The 14,270-nt window shown below is 37.0% G+C and overlaps 3 protein-coding genes and 1 pseudogene across 4 annotated transcripts; 2 read left to right on the top strand and 2 right to left on the bottom strand.

Annotated features, from left to right (window-relative positions):
- LOC18793536 (pentatricopeptide repeat-containing protein At1g19720) lies at window positions 229-3,950 on the bottom strand. Of its 2 annotated transcripts, XM_020555738.1 has the most exons (2): window positions 1,578-3,950; window positions 229-1,496 (listed from the first exon to the last, which is right to left on the bottom strand). In XM_020555738.1, the coding sequence occupies exons 1-2, from the start codon at window positions 3,625-3,627 to the stop codon at window positions 958-960; spliced, it is 2,589 nt and encodes an 862-aa protein (XP_020411327.1). In that variant the 5' UTR covers window positions 3,628-3,950; the 3' UTR covers window positions 229-957. The 2 variants fall into 2 exon arrangements, with proteins under 2 accessions (XP_020411327.1, XP_020411326.1); XM_020555737.1 differs by having other exon boundaries at window positions 229-3,950.
- LOC109947285 lies at window positions 4,188-5,145 on the top strand (annotated as a pseudogene).
- Window positions 5,249-7,154, bottom strand: LOC109948710 (thioredoxin H-type-like). Its single transcript, XM_020562412.1, has 2 exons — window positions 6,593-7,154; window positions 5,249-5,862 (listed from the first exon to the last, which is right to left on the bottom strand). Exons 1-2 carry the CDS (start codon window positions 6,677-6,679, stop codon window positions 5,446-5,448), a joined length of 504 nt encoding a protein of 167 aa, XP_020418001.1. The 5' UTR covers window positions 6,680-7,154; the 3' UTR covers window positions 5,249-5,445.
- LOC18788574 (thioredoxin H-type) lies at window positions 11,955-13,563 on the top strand. The gene is made up of 2 exons (XM_007227132.2): window positions 11,955-12,254; window positions 12,991-13,563. Exons 1-2 carry the CDS (start codon window positions 12,168-12,170, stop codon window positions 13,390-13,392), a joined length of 489 nt encoding a protein of 162 aa, XP_007227194.1. The 5' UTR covers window positions 11,955-12,167; the 3' UTR covers window positions 13,393-13,563.

Below are 14,270 nucleotides of genomic sequence, written 5' to 3'. Positions count from 1 at the left end.
GCCTCACCACTCACTACTGCAGATGAAGCATGTACATGCATAGTAGGTCCAAGGACATCAGCAGCACAACTTTTCTTGGACCTCTTATCAAATTTACATCCCATTATTAGATGTTGGCCCACTAACAAAGCAGCCCTAAGCTCGACGGCCCAAAACTGGTGGGCCTACTAAGAGCCCATGGACCATGCCCTGCTTCTAAGGGAAAAAGTATTTGCACATTTCCATCTCCATGCATCACCGAATTAGGACTATATTTTCAAACACGATAGGTTGATTACATAACAAATCACATCACTCTTTTATGATGGATTTCATACATTTGTTATACTTATACCACAATCAATCTCAATACTAAAATATCAGTTCCTAAAAGTAGTTCCTTCGTCTCTCACTTTTGCTGCCACTTTATGGAAAACCAATGCAAATGGAGCTGCAACATTTGTGTTTATGCCAGAGTTTGTAGTCCCTCCTTGGCCTCAGAATCTCATTTTCCAGTGTGTGAAGCTAACAAGACATTACAGGCAGATTCATTGCCTTGCCCCTCCTCAATGTTGGTTTAGGCTTACAATTCATGGTAGTTGCAGAGGCGAGCCCGGCCACATTGGAGCAGGTGGAGTTTTGAGCAATGAAAAATGGGAGTGGGGGTGGTTCAAAGGCTCCTCTCTGAACCTTGGCATTGGATCTGCTCTTGGGGCAGACAGAGCTATGAAGCTACGCCGATGCCTATGTTTGACTCGGAACGATGTAGACAGATTGAAGTTGAATGTGACTCTAGTGTTGCTGTCCTCATGGTTATTCGATCCCATAGAGATCAATCATCCCCTCTTCAACCTTGTCAAAATTGCAAAATGATGTTAGCTTGTGTTGTGACTGCAGTTGTGTGCCTTGAACAAGCCCTGTTTGAGGTAAAACTGATCTTTCAACTTCCGCCTTTTGGGTTTTTCCTCTAGGACATCTCTACCAATAGTCCCCACAAGAACAACGGCCATTACTAAAATGGTGGAAGGACTTCACGTCGCTCAAATATATATCACACCCAAAAGCCACAGATATGTACTTCGCTATCCTATGGCAGTCTCCACACATTCTCAGATTTTTCATAATCCTAATACTTTGGGGTACACTTGGAGAGCCACTCAGGGCAAAAGCAAATGCAAGCTTTTCACTGTGGATCCAGCCAATTTCCTCCTCTTCTTCCTCAACACATAGCTCATTACACAAATCAGGTGTCTTTGCCTTTTCTTCTATGTTTTGTAACCACAAATTTAGAAAGATTGAGCATAATTTCAATCTGTCACCTGAAATAAACGTATGCAGTGAGTTCTTGACTTCAATCCAGCACTGACCAAGAAATTTCTTTTTTGGATAATCTTTTCCAAACTTTCTCAATTTTGATATATCCTCAGACTTCCCACATAAAGCATATGCCTGTAACATTAACTGTTGAATCAAAACATTCCCTGGTTCTGAGACAAGTAAATGCTCCCCTGCACGAACTGCCAAGGCAAGGTTCCCATAAATCCTACATGCTGTAAATAAGGCACCCCAAACAGAGGAGTCTGGTTCTATGGGCATACCTTCAATAAACTCCATTGCTTCTTGAAGCCTACCAGAACGACCATATAGATCTACCATAGCTGAATAATGTTCTAGACCTGGTATAATTTGATAGTCTTCAGTGATGCTGTGGAACGCTTGTGTTCCCTCATCTACCTTTCCAGCCAGACTGTATGCATGTATGATATTTGCAAAGGTACCTCTATTTGGTTCAAACCCTGACTTCTTCATCTGATCAAAAAGATCAAGTGCAACATCTGAACGACCATGTAAGACATAACCAGAAATTGCTGAGTTCCAGGTGATGGTATCTTTGGACGACATTGTATCAAATATGATTCTTGAATATGCTATGTTTCCTGATTTGGCATAAGTGTCAATCAGGGCATTTGCAACAGGGATTTCAGACTCCAAATTTCTACGCAATACACTACCATGAATCTCTTTCACCTTTTTCATGGCAACTAAATTCGCACAAGAAGGTAGGACACTCAATATAGTAACTGAATTGGGATTAACACAGTAGGCCTGCATCTGCCTGAACACCCCAAATGCCTTGTTTTTTTCCCCAAGTTGCAGGTAGCCAGAGACAAGAGAGTTCCATGATGCCGTATTTCGTTTAATTTTCCCATCTTTTTCCATCCTTTGGAAGAGGTCCATTGCTTGATCAGCATCTCCATTCTGCATGTATCCTGTGATCATCACATTCCAGGTCACGGCATTGGGATGTACATCTGATTCCTGCATCTTCGTGAACAGTTCATACGCCTTACCACAATACTTGGCTTGGCAATATCCTCCTATCATTGAGTTCCAAGTGTAGACATCTTTATCTGGGATCATACTGAAGATCTTCTGAGCAGCTTCCACTTCCCCACACTTTGAAAACATGTCAATGAGTGAATTTCCAACCAGTACGTCATCAATGAAACCCATCTTTATAGCAAGAGAATAGATTTCCAACCCTTGGTTCAGTGATTTTAAAGACGTGCATGCTGAGATTGCACTAGTAATTGTAATCCCGTTTGGTTGTACTCCTGCCAAAAGCATCTTCTTAAAAAAATCCAGTGACTGGTGTTTCCTGTTGTTTTGAGCAAACCCTGAAATCATAGAAGTCCAAGTATATACATCAGGAGTTATCCCACAGCTCTCCATCCTCCTCATCAGTTCCATCGCAACATCACAATGCCGTAACTGGTTATGACTAGCAATTAACGTATTCCACGTTACCAAACCCGGTTCAATCCCTTCTTTGCTCATCGCATCAAACAGTCTACGAGCTTCTTCACTCTCACCCTTGTGGCAATAACCAGATATAATTGCATTCCAACTCACCCCATCCCTCTCATCCATGTTGTCAAAAAACCTCCTTGCCCACTCCAAAATTCCACACTTTGCGTACACGGCTAATATTGAATTGTTCACATGAATACAACTAGTCAAATTACACCGAACCGCAATGGAATGTATCAATTTCGTGGCCTCGATATTGGAACAATTCCCACAAGCCTGCAATATCTTAGGGAACAAAAAGTAATCCGGCAAAACTCCATCTTTCATCATCGAGAAAAAAAGCTCCACAACCTCTTTCCACCTTTGGTCTCTAAGACACGCACCAATCATGGCTGACCAAGTGTACAAATTTCTCTCACGCATTGCGTGAAACACCTTACGAGCATCATCCAAAAACCCACATTTGGCATACATGCTCACCAACTTAGTCTCAACAAATGGGTTTATTTCCTCAACTAAATCAATATGCTCATGGAGCTTCCGACCCAGCTGAATGGAATTGGTGTCAATACAAGATTGAAGTAAATTCATATAAGTGGTGGGTGGTACCTTGGACCCAATTTGGGCAATAGAGTCAAGAACCGTGATGGCCTCGCTGAACTGGCCATTCTTGCAGAGATAGTTTAAATGAGTGTCGGTGAATTTTGGGAGAGTTTTCCTGGAGAAAGAGATTATGGGTTTGGCGTGTCTTAGTGAGAATTCTGATGGGTTGCCAAGTTTGGAGGGTAGAATAGGTGTGGGAGGGCTTGATTTGCATGGGATTGTGAAATTCTCCATTGTTGAAAGTTGAAACTTTTAAGAGATTTTCTGTTTTTTTTTTTATGGGGTGCTCTTTTCAGTTCATGGCCTGCCCTGGAGGGTGAGGTGAAGCAAAGATTGAAGATTGCACGGTTGTGTCCATGGAGAGTGGAACCCAAATTGCAACGGATAGAGGGAAGGATTGATTCGCTGCAGTGGTTTGCTCTATCACGCTAAGATCCAGCCAGTAATATCTCGCCACGTTGAAGCATGGGAGGGCATTGGTCAAAAAGTTGACGGCCAGGTTGTCATTACAAGTGGACGGCTTACATATGTATAAAACGACGTAGTAGTGTACAAAAATGCCTAAAACTAATACAGAAATTGCTAAACTGGAATTTCATAGTAAGGAAAGGACACTCAGGAGAAATAGAAATTGTACGACAAAAGCTTGTTATTTAATTTTTGCTGTGTGAGCTCCAATTCTGGCACTGAGACATAATTGGAGGTTTTCTGGCCACTTCTCAGTCAATGTATATATCGCCTAATTGTGCCAGCTCTGATTTTGAGTTTCAGTGTTTATGGTTTATGGCGGTATCATGGAGGAACCAACTTTGGACGAAATGCCGGAGGCCCATTCATTACAAGTTTACAGCCACAGTTATGACTATGATGCTCCCATTGATGAATATGGTCAAACCTTTAAGTTCAAATCCATTTTGGCCACTCACAATTATCTCCATCTCTTTTCTTCTTCCTTTTTTCTGTGGTTTTAATCTCATAGGAAAATCTTCCAAACAGGTTGGCCTTAAAGGAGAAGCAATGGATTTGGTCTCTCCAAATGGAGGATCATCAGTTGATTGGATCCGAGGCTCACTAGCTACCCGAACCAAACAGACGTTGAAATGGTATAAGGTAAGGATTTCAAGGTACCATGTTCCTGGGTCCTGGTTAAAGCCAACACAAATGGTGGTAGTGGTTGAGGAACTCGGTGAGGATCCATCAAAGATAACCCTGGTGAAGAGATCAGTGACGGGTTTGTGCTGATTTACAAGTACACCACCCAGACGCTGAAAATTTTGATATCGACACAGCCATGAAGAATCGAAAACGCTTCACCAGGCCCAGGTTCATCTGCAGTGTTTGCCAGGGCAGTCTATCTCAAGCATTAAGTTTGCAAGTATTGGAACTCCTACCTACTGCAACTTGTGGGAGTTTCCAGCAAGGAACGTGTCATGCGACCAACTCTCATGCCATTGTGGACTGAACTACAATCTTTTCACCTCTCGTACTTGTATAGTGAACTCGCAGATGCATATTCTTTTGATAAATACAGATTTATTAATATCCCTTTACGTGTTTAGCAGAATTGTATCAGCCGTGAGAGTTGCTTAGTTACTGTATCGAATAGCATCTTCGGGACAGATCCATGCCCGAATGTACTCAAGCGGCTATCAGTTGAAGCTGATTGTTCAACCGGAATTACAACCAACCAATCAACCCGATCCCACAAGATGAAGACGTTGTAAAAGGAGGCACAGCATGCAATATGAAGCAAAGAATTAAGACGAATTCGAAGAAGGCATACTTACAGATGAAGATTCTACATTGAATTGGCTAATCTCTATCTATCAGAATTAGAGTCTGTGGGGACCAAATCTCACGTGTCATAGCTTAACCCATATGTAATTTTTTTTTTTTTAAACATTCATAGATAATTGGCATGAGGCATCATATGGGAACTAGTAGCCATATACATAAAGCATTCAGATGTCTTAAAAGAAACGCATAAAAGTTATAAACAACTAGTGAAACAGAAACGAGTTTCATGGTCTCCTCCACAGAGAATGACAGAAGTTAGGCAGTATCTGTAGAAGTAGCAGTAGGAGTGGCAGCAGCAGCAGTACTAGTAGTAGTACTAGTAGCAGTAGCGGTAGCAGTAGCAGTAGCACTATTACAAGCAGTAGCAGTAGCCTTAGCAGTAGCACCGGTGCGGCTGGTATCATCAACGCGGGAGGCAGCAGCGTCATGCTTCTCTACTTTGGTCCGTAACTCGTCTTTCTTGGCACCCACAACCTTGTCCACTACCTTGCCTTCCTTGAGGAAGAGGAAGGTAGGCACTGCATCCACACCCCACTTTTCAGAAACAGTCTTCAGTTCATCCACGTCCACTTTTAGGAACGTTACTTTTGGGTTCTTCTTAGCCAACTCCGCCAAGATTGGGGCGATCAACTGGCAAGGTCCATAAGACCAAGCCGTGAAATCCACCACCAGCTATTAAATTAAAGACATCAAATTAATGTATTAGTTAATCAAAGTATAAAACCAATTCCACAAGCACAACCAAAATATTAAAGAGATGGAGAACACAACCGTACACCTAGGTTTTTAAGCCATTTGCAAATTACAAAACCTCTATCTAGAGTCGGACAAAATTAATTCTATTTGAAATGTAAGCGCTGGAATACACCCAATTCTTGCTCTTGATTTCAAAATTTGGAACTAAATTTCTAGGCACATACAATTTCAATACGGTGAACAAGAAAATAAAATATTCCCCATTGAAGCTAATCACAAAATACAAAGGAAATATTGTAAGACAATCTTGTCTTAGCCACGAAATGAGGGTCTTCTAATCATATGAGGAGTCGGAGAGTTTGTATTGATCAAGAAGTACTGCTCAAACATATCTGCAGCTGTAGTCTAAGTGCAATTTGATTAGAATATTAGAGCTTTGAGGGTTCATAGTCTTATACGGATTAAAATAACCTATCCTAATGCAATCCGATTTGCTTAAGTGTTTCTTGATGGGCAAGACACTTGAGTAAGGTTAACTTTCTTTCTTCTTTTTTTTCCCTTTTTTTATTATTATTATTTTTAGTTATAGTGAATTGATGGAAATGCCCTTAAACTTATGGAGACTAAAATTAAATGTTTTGTAAGCGAAGAAAAAAGAGTGCAAAAAGATATAGAAGTGTAATTGGAGATTTGAAAATTGAAATACCAGTTTCTTGTTCTCGTTTCCCTTATGGAGCTGCTCTTCCCATGCCTCAGTAGTGTGGCAGTCGATGACTTGATTTTCTTCAGCCATCTTTTCTTTGCTCTCTCTCAAAAGGATTGTGATATTCTCAAGCAAGCTGGGTTATTACAAGTTGTTTTTGTTTGTGTTTTTTGTTTTTTTTGTTTTGTTTTGTTTTTTTTTTTTTGCGACGAATGTAATGGGCTCAGCCGCAGCGTATATATACAGCCCGCAGTCGACCTTATCTAAGAGGTCAGATTTTTAATGTTTATTGCGGAAATGCCATTGTCATTAGGCGGCCGAGGCATTCATATTATGTGACGTGACGCATACCCATATATCGGTGGAACATGAATTGATTTTGGCCAATCTTCTGTAGCCTCTCTTCTGTTTTCTTCTTCATATTTTTTTCTTTTCATTTTTTGCTTTTCAATAACTTCTTTCTGCCCAATAACTTATTCTACCCCTTCGATTATATATATATATATATATATATATTTCTTTTTTATATTAAACTAATTCCAAATAGTTGTAACATTGAATATTGGCAAGAATTGATTATGATAATGAATGAAAAGAGACTCTGAGAGACTGACAGTGAGAGGTGGTGTTTACATGGAGACGATTCCCTCTGGTTGTAAGATTGGATTTTTCTTCCTCTTTTTACTGAGAGACTTGGTTGATTCCCTCTGGTTATTCTTACCCCGTCTTGTGGTTTGCTCGATGCGTTTGTTCTTGTTGGTGATTGTTTTATCTTTGTCTTTCAATCAAGTTTCACTTATTAACAAACAAACAAAACTAGATTTTGTGGAAATGGATGATTCTTTGTGGAGCCCTGAAAAGAAAGGGAAGTTGCAGGATTGAGATGAACTCTTTGGAGTTGGTAATTATTGTTGATTATTAAGGAGTGTCAACTGTTGTTGAGACAATTATTATTTATTTATTTTCAATGTGAAGTGTTAACTTTCAAACATTTTACATATAATTATAAATGAAGGCGGATCTGAGAGTGGAGGTAGATCTGGGGGCACTGGGGATGAGATATGTGGTTAAGATGAGGGAAGACGTCGGAGAGAGAGAGTTCGAGAGGCAAAGAAAGAGAGAGTGGGGCAATTTTTTAGCGGTAATTACATTTTTGGTCACTAGGATTAGGGTTGAGATCAAATTCGCAGCAGAGAGATATTACGAGCAAGGCGAGAGACGTCTATGAATTGAGCCATAATGATGACATGGCAAGGAAAATTGCCGCCCTCAACAAGAAGATGGATCCTATGATGTCCAAGAACGTCACTCCTAAACCGGTTGAAGTTTGTTCAATTTATAATGGTTTTGTCATAATTTTGATTCATCTCCTTCTAGTAGTGAATTTCCTGAATATGTGAAAGAATTACAAATTACAAAATACATTTTAGGCGTCATGTAATCTTCCATGTGACGGTTCTTACAAATTAAATAATTTTTAATTGACACTCATTATATGTCAAATAACTACAATATTGATACTTAGAGCTATCATTGAAGTGTTACTTGATGGTTAAAAGGCATCAAGCAGAAAGATTACTTGATGGTTAAAAAAAGATCAATAAATCGGATACCCGTTCCTGACAATGGTACTCTTGACGGTTTCTTATCCGTCAAGTATTATGTTTCTAGACACTTTTTAGCCATCACTAAAGGGCATTTTTCTCGTAAATGTTAATTGGTCATAATAGTTGTGCTTGGATAGAAAATTACAAATACACCCAAAGAAGACAAAAGGGAAAAAAAAATTATTAAAAAAGTACATGCGCTTGCTTGATAATCCACACTACTATATCCCAAACCACTAGCTAGTAATCTAGATGAAGTTGGTTTATGAGAAAAAAATTAAATTACATTAAATCATAATATATCTACCTCCTAAGAAATGAATGTATATTCCTTATACCTGAAAAATAAAATCAAAAACAGAACGGGATTTTATTTCTAAATGTTGAGATAATGAAAAATAATTGATCAGAGACTATTGGAATTGCATATTTCGACAAAAAAGAAAAAGAAATTGCGTATGATATGAACTCATTAATCATGAATTAATAAAGGGGGTCCCACTATCTCTATCCGCCACATGCATATCATACCTACTCATAAAATAAAGCATCATTAAATTATAGGGAGCCACTAAGAATCATTTTTCTCTCTTCAGATTTAGGAGTTCATAGATATCTCTCTATTTTTGGAGGTGGATAAGGATCATAGTTGGAGTTGTATTTTTTCAAATCCTCCCTAAAATTTGTCTAAGAAAGTGGTTTAGGGAGCCCATTGTAAATGCTCTTAGGCACTGTAATCACACCTCCAACCATGCTCCTTATCTAGCTCCTAAAATAAAGAGATCTTTAGGAGCTCCTAAGTGCCCGTTTGGCATTACTTATTTGGGGCTATAAGTGATTATTTTGAAAATTTCGAAATCCCAACTTGTTTGGTAAAAGATAATAAAATCACTTATTTTGAATCATTGTTGTGAAAGAAAGCATGATGCTTTCATTTTTGGATTATGCGGAAATCAATTATGAAGATGTGCTGGGTTTAATGAAACTTTCAAAATTCGAAAAATAATTCCGTCTTTTTTTTTTTATATAACCAACCGCACTTCTAATAAAAAGTTTACCAAACGCTAAACTGCTTTATTTCACAGTTGATTTATCTCACAGTAAATTTGACAATGATTATTTTTACAGCACATCAATGCCAAACTGACCCTAAATATAAGGAGAGAGAATGGCTTGGCTTATGAGATTTTAGTATAAAGCATACATTGACTTATTGAGGTATCAATTTTGGTATAAATTGTATCTTATACTAAAACTGGATTTTCATATTTTGATTTGTTGGGAATTTGATTTTCTAGTATTTTTAATTGAATCCAAATTGGGAGCACTTCCTTATTTACATTGTAAACTTAAGTAAATGGAGTAATATAAAAATAAATTAAAGTAAAAACACAAGACATTTGTGATAAAAATCCTCTGTATAATATACCAAGTCTAACTGTTCACACTACCAAGTAGAGAAATTAATGCATGTGTCCCCAATTCACATGGGCTTGTTTAGTGGAAGAAAAAGATATAATAGGACTAGATATATAAGTAAGTAACCAAAATTCTAATTAAGTAAAGACTCGTCAACAATGTGCTGAGTTAGCTTGAGAGAGAAAGGACATCGCCTTAGCCAATTGGTGGTAGTGGTCTCTCATAAATCATAATATATCTACCTCTTAAGAAATGAAAGTATATTCCTTATACCTGAAAAATAAAATCAAAAGTAGGACTGGATTTTATTTCTAAATGTCGAGATAATGAAAAATCATTGATCAAAGACTATTGGAATTGCATATTTCGACCAAAAAAAGAAAGAAAAAGGAATTGCTTATGATATGAACTCATTAATTAAGAATTAATAAAGGGGGTCCCTACCGCCTGTATCCGACACATGCATATCATACCATGTTGATCTATATGTCTACACATATACAGTACAAATTGGATGTTGAGCTGACGAGTTTCAGCATTAAATTGTTACTAGTACAATTAAGTTGGTTGGTATTGGTCCTTCTCCTTGGACAAGACTTTTGTGTTGTAATCCCAATTCCCAAGTGGAGGACATTAGAGCATTTATAATTATACTCTTTATTTTTAAGTTAAAATTTAGTTAAAAATATATAAAATTTATTTTAGGAGGTTTTTATAAAATTTTAATTTCAATCATATACTCTCTAATCTAAGGACTCATAAATCCTATAACTATTTTTTAATTGGTCCATCTCTATACAAAAAAAAAAAATATATATATATATAATAGTTAGCCTTAATTAAAATTTTAAGATACTCATAAAATAAAGCAACATTAAATTATAAGAGCATCCACAATGGGCTCCCTAAACCACATTCTTAGACAAATTTTAGGGAGAAATTGTAAAAATGCAACTCAAACCATGCTCCCTATCCACCTTCTAAAATAGGGAGTCCTCTAGGAGCTCCTAAATCTGAGGAGAGAGAAAAGACTCCTAGTGGCTCCCTATAATTTAGTGTTGCTTTATTTAATGAGTATCTCAAACCTTTATTTAATGCTAAATATTTTATTTTTTGTTTTTTAATAGAGATGGACCAATCAAAAAAGAGTTATAGCATTTATGACTTTCCAAATTAGAGAGTATGGTTGGAGTTGAAATTTTTTAGAGAGCTCTTAAAATAGATTTCTTATATTTTTAACTAAATTTTAGCTAAGAAATAGAGAGCATCATTGTGGATGTTGCTATTAGGAGTCCTTTCTCTCTTATCATATTTATAAGCTTCTAGAGATCTCCTTATTTTAGGAGGTGGATAGGGAGCATAGTTGGAGTAGTATTTTTTCAAATTTTCCCTAAAATTTGTCCAAAGAGGTGGTTTAGGAAGCCCATTGTAGATTCTCTTATTAGGCATTGTAGCCACACCTCCAACTATGCTCCATATCTAGCTCATAAAATAAGAAGACCTCTAAGTGCTCCATATCTAGCTCATAAAATAAGGAGATCTCGAGGAGCTCCTAAATCTAAAGAGAGAGAATGACTTAACTTATGAGATTTTAGTATAAAGTATATATTGACTTATTGAAGTATCAATATTGGTATAAATTGTACCTTATACTAAAATTGGGTTTTCATATATTTGATTTGTTAGGAATTTAATTTTCTAGTATTTTTTATTGAATCCAAATAGGGGGTACTTCCTTATTTACATTATAAACTTAAGTAAATGGAGTAATATAAAACTAATTTAAAGTAAAAAGACAAGACATTTGTGATTAAAAAAAAAAAAAAAGCCTTTGTATAATATACTAGGTCTAACTGTTCACACTACCAAATAGGGAAATTAATGCATGTGTCCCCAGTTCATGTGGGCTTGTTTAATGGAAGAAAAAGATAACTAAATAAGGACTCGCCAACAATGTGCTGGTTTAACTTAAGAAAGAAAGAACATCGCTTTACCCAATTGATGGGTGGTGATCTCCCACAAATCCTCCTCCTCGCCATTGCATTTGCATAATAATGCATGGGATCAAATTTTAATTCAAAGTGAAAGACTAAAGATAATTTTCCTTTTTAGAAGGAAGGGATCAAATTTTAATTTTAATTGCCTTTGTTGTACAAAAGGAAGATACGTAACATTTGACCAAATTCTATTTTTTTTTTATACTCTTTTGGGCTTTAATCTATTTGGAAAATATGTTCTCTTTGAGCCTTTGTCCGGTTCATTTCGACTTTTCTCAATAAACGACAAAATCTATTAATGTTCCATCAACATATGGGCATGCGTCACGTCACATAATATGAATGCCTCAGCCACCTCATGGCAATGGCATTTTCGCAATAAACATTAAACATCTGACCTCTTGGTTAAGGTCGACTGTGGGCTGTATATATACGCCGCGGCTGAGCCCATTACATTCGTCGCAAAAAAAAAAAAAAACACAAAAACAACTTGTAATAACCTAGCTTGCTTGAGAATATCACAATCCTTTGAGAGAGAGAGAAAGCAAAGAAAAAATGGCTGGAGAAAATCAAGTCATCGACTGCAACACTACTGACGCATGGGAAGAGCAGCTCCATAGGGGAAACGAGAACAAAAGACTGGTATTTCAATTTTCAAATCTCCAATCACACTTTTATATCTTTTTGCACTTTTTTTTTCTTCGCTTACAAAAAATTCAATTTTAGTCTCCATAAGTTTATGGGCATTTCCATCAATTCACTATAACTACAAATAATGATAAATAAAAAACGGAAATACTGATTATAAAAATATAAATATTTAAAATTTAAAATAAAAAAAAGTTAACCTTACTCAAGTGTCTTGCCCATCAAGAAACAAGCAAACTGCAAACTGGATTGCATTAGGATAGGTTGTTTTAATCCATATAAGACTACGAAACCTCAAAGCTCTAGTATTCTAATCAAATTGCACTTAGACTATAGCTGCAGATATGTTTGGACAGTACTTCTTGATCAATACAAACTCCTCGACTCCTCATGTGATTAGAAGACCTCATTTCGTGGCTAAGACAAGATATTGTCTTACAATATTCCCTTTGTATTCTGTGATCATGGGGAATTTTTTATTTTCTTGTTCACCGTATTGAAAATTGTTTGTGCGTAGAAATTTAGTTCCAAATTTTGAAATCAAGAGCAAGAATTGGGTGTATTCCAGCGCTTACATTTCAAAATAGAAATAATTTTGTCCAGACTCTAGATAGAGGTTTTGTAATTTGCAAATGGCTTAAAAACCTAGGTGTACGGACCATCTTGGTTGTGGAATTGGTTTTATACTTTGATTAACTAATACATTAATTTGATGTCTTTAATTTAATAGCTGGTGGTGGATTTCACGGCTTGGTCTTATGGACCCTGCCAGTTGATCGCCCCAATCTTGGCGGAGTTGGCTAAGAAGAACCCAGAAGTAACGTTCCTAAAGGTGTACGTGGATGAACTGAAGACTGTTTCTGAAAAGTGGGGTGTGGATGCAGTGCCTACCTTCCTCTTCCTCAAGGAAGGCAAGGTAGTGGACAAGGTTGTGGGTGCCAAGAAAGACGAGTTACGGACCAAAGTAGGGAAGCATGCCGCTGTTACCTCCCCCACTGATGATTCCTGTCCCACCAGTGATACCTGCCCCACCGGTGCTACTGCTATTGCTACTGCTACTTCTTCTGAGAGTGCTACTGCTACTGCTACTTCTACTGCTACTTCTACTGCTACTTCTACAGATACTGCCTAACTTCTGTCATTCTCTGTGGAGGAGACCATGAAACTCGTTTCTGTTTCACTAGTTGTTTATAACTTTTATGCGTTTCTTTTAAGACATCTGAATGCTTTATGTATATGGCTACTAGTTCCCATATGATGCCTCATGCCAATTATCTATGAATTTTTTTATTTTATTTTATAATAATTAGCCATATTTATTTGGGATGGAAAGTTCAAGAGCCAATTGGAACAATAAGATTTTGCATTGAAATATATTTTGGAATGACAGTCAAAACCGGAGCCAATCTAATCAAACCTCGAGGCAAAAGCACTTGCCTTTACTTAACAATACTTCTAAAAGCCTCCTTGAGGCAAAAGCACTTGCCTCTACTAACAAACTACTATACACAAACACTCTGTGAATCGAAAAAGACTCTAATTCTGATAGATAGAGATTAGTCAATTCATTGTAGAATCTTCATCTGCAAGTATGCCTTCTTCGAATTCGTCTTAATTCTTTGCTTCATATAGCTCTGCATGCTGTGCCTCCTTTTACAACGTCTTCATCTTCTCGGATCTGGTTGATTGGTTGTCAGAACCAGTCTTGAGATTTAGAGGGCCTTGTGCGAAACTTAAACGCGAGCCCTCAATCTAATATAGAAATATTTATAGAAAATTTTGCCATAAAATATTTTTTTTAATAACTAAAATTCATCATCTATTAGCATGCAATAGCAATCATAAATAACATTCATAAAAGTTTTAATGTTTCAATTTGAGAAAAATGGTAGAGGAAGAAGACATGAACTTTTTTGTTTCGTTTTGAGTGGGTGAAAACATACATTCCAAATTTTTGTGTTTGATTGGAGAAAGTTTGTATATATTGCTTTCCTCTTCTTTGACGCATTT

This window comes from Prunus persica, chromosome G1 (genome assembly GCF_000346465.2).
Source record: "Prunus persica cultivar Lovell chromosome G1, Prunus_persica_NCBIv2, whole genome shotgun sequence".
Taxonomy (NCBI): Eukaryota; Viridiplantae; Streptophyta; class Magnoliopsida; order Rosales; family Rosaceae; genus Prunus; species Prunus persica.
This window is presented reverse-complemented; position numbering and strand designations above follow the sequence as displayed.